The sequence below is a fragment of the Sus scrofa genome, chromosome 2, assembly GCF_054392235.1.
Source record: "Sus scrofa isolate SSC_HxYL_T2T_F1_AM1 chromosome 2, Sscrofa_HxYL_maternal_Yorkshire_Landrace_v2.0, whole genome shotgun sequence".
Classification (NCBI taxonomy): domain Eukaryota; kingdom Metazoa; phylum Chordata; class Mammalia; order Artiodactyla; family Suidae; genus Sus; species Sus scrofa.
The window spans coordinates 14512016-14514632 of record NC_139384.1 but is presented as its reverse complement, the minus strand read 5'-3'; the positions used below and the strand labels follow the sequence as shown (position 1 = coordinate 14514632).

Genomic DNA, 2617 nt, shown 5'->3' with positions numbered 1-2617 from the left:
ATTTTCAATATTATTTGTAATAACATCAAAATCATAAACTAGTGTGGTTGTGGGATGGAAATCCTATAAAATTGGATTGTGATGGTCATTGTACAATTACAAATGTAATAAATTCATTGAGTAAGAAAAAAAGAAAAAAGAAAAAAAAAGAATAAACTAGTTTGAAGTGATTTTTTTAAAAAAACGGCAAGGGGTGCATAGAGAAAACTGCAAAATAAATGTAGAGAGAAATTAAAGACCACCTTGATAACAGAGAGAGATTTCTCACTTGTGGATTGGAATCGTCAACATTTTTATGTTGCCAAGTCTTCCTAAATTGATTAATAGTTTTAACACCAGCTCAGTCAACATTTGAGCAGGCTTATTTTTTAAATCAATAACTGACTCTAAAATATATAATATATAAAAAAAGACTTGGGTTAGCCAAAAAATTTTTAAGAAGAAAACTTTAATAATATATACTACCTAATTTTAAGTGTTTTTTTGTTTTTTTTTTGTTTTTGTTTTTTTTTTTTGTCTTTTTGCCATTTCTTGGGCCGCTCCCGCGGCATATGGAGGTTCCCAGGCTAGGGATCGAATCAGAGCTGTAGCCACCGGCCTATACCAGAGCCACAGCAACGCAGGATCCAAACCGCGTCTGTGACCTACACCACAGCTCACGGCAACGCCAGATCGTTAACCCACTGAGCAAGGGCAGGGATCGAACCTGCAACCTCATGGTTCCTAGTCGGATTCGTTAACCACTGCGCCACGACGGGAACTTCCATTATTGTCTCATTTTAAGAAATTTCCTACTCAACATTGAGCAACTGCCACCGTGGTCAGTCAGCATCAACATTGAGGAAAGGCCCTCCTCCAGCAAAAAGATTACGACTTTTGAATTTTCAGATGATGTTAGCATTTTTTAGCAATAAAGTATTTTTAATTAGGGTATGTATATTAGTTTTTAGACATAATGCTATTGCATACTTAGTAAACTATATTACAATGAGGATGTAATTTCTACATGCATTGGAAAACCATATATATATAAAATAGATAATACCATATATATATCTTATATATACATACCATACACACACATATACACTATATATATATATACACTATATATATATATACATATATATATATATATGCGCCATTGTGTAACTTGCTGTATTATGATGCTTACTTTGTTGTTATGATCTGGAATTGAACACAGAGTATCTCCAAGGTATGCCTATATTGGGTTTTATGCCTCCAAGCAGGGAGCTGAAATGAGATATTTCTTTATTTTCAAGTATATAAGTTCTATGGAGTAAGTGGGATTTATACAGAGCAACAGTATTCTCCAGGATGTCTGAGATATTTGGTCAAATTCCACTATCAGAACTTCGTAACAGAATGACACGGAGCCCGAGTAAATGCAGGTGGATTTTGTCATTTCTAAGTTCCCCCAGAGTCCTAAAACCCCAGGCTTTAATAATTCTAAATACAGAAGCGAAAAGAGGTTGTTTTAAAAATTTTACCTAAGGACGTTTTAACCTCTTTGTTTCTCAGACTGTAGATAAGAGGATTTAACATGGGGATGACCGCCGTGTAAAACACGGACACCACTTTGTCTTGGTCCATCGCATAACTGGAGCTGGGGCGCAGGTACATGAACAGGATTGTGCCAAAGAAGATGGTGACCCCCACCAAGTGGGAAGCACAGGTGGAGAAGGCTTTGCGCCTCCCCTCAGCAGAACTGATCCTCACGATCGCAGTGAGGATGTAGAGATATGACATGAGAACAGTCAGAAGGCAACTCAGTTCGTTAAAACTGGCAAAAGCAAAAATGACAACTTCATTGACACGTGTGTCAGAACAAGAGAGTTGCAGGAGCGGTGGCGTGTCACAGAAAAAGTGGTGGATGACATTGGAATGGCAGAATGACAGTTGGAAGGTAAGGCCAGTGTGAATGGCAGCATTTATAAAGCCTGCAAGATACGTGGCCAACACCAGCAGGACATTAAGATAGGGGGACATAGTGACCGTGTAAAGAAGAGGCTTACAGATGGCCACATAACGGTCGTAGGCCATCACGGTCAACAGGAAGCCCTCGATGCCAGCAAAAGAACCAAAAAAGAAGAATTGAGTGGCACACCCATTAAATGAAATGATGGGGTTCTTCACCCAGAAATTCACCAGCATATTAGGGGTAATGACAGAAGAATAACAGAAGTCAATGAGGGACAAATTACTGAGGAAAAAGTACATTGGCGTGTGGAGACGTGAGTCCATCTTGATTATTAGGATCATGCCAAGATTTCCAAACACAGTGATCATATAGATGACTAGAAATACCGTGAAAAGAAGACACTGGAGCTCTGGATGATCGCTAAATCCCAGGAGAATGAATTCAGTCACTGATGAATGGTTGTTCATACCTTTGTCTCAGAATGGATGATTCACTTGCGGAGATAAGACAGAACCCAAGGAAATAAATTATACAAAAAAGCACCAAGAAAATCAAACAGTTCTTTTTCTGCTCTAAGTAAGATCGCTTCCAAGATGGCCTAGGAATGTGTGTATGAAACCTCTTTATTTATTTATTTATTTATTTATTTATTTATTTATTTATTTATTTATTTTT

General features: G+C 37.6%; 1 protein-coding gene across 1 annotated transcript; it reads right to left on the bottom strand.

The window, feature by feature from the left end:
* Positions 1-1470: 1470 nt before the first annotated feature.
* Positions 1471-2409, bottom strand: LOC146405128 (olfactory receptor 5AP2-like). Its single transcript, XM_085011633.1, has one exon. It carries the CDS (start codon positions 2407-2409, stop codon positions 1471-1473), a length of 939 nt encoding a protein of 312 aa, XP_084867759.1.
* Positions 2410-2617: the final 208 nt, after the last annotated feature.

Coding starts and splice junctions, on each gene's coding strand:
- LOC146405128 (XM_085011633.1), bottom strand. CDS start 2,409: ATGAACAACCATTCATCAGTGACTGAATTCATTCTCCTGGGATTTAGC.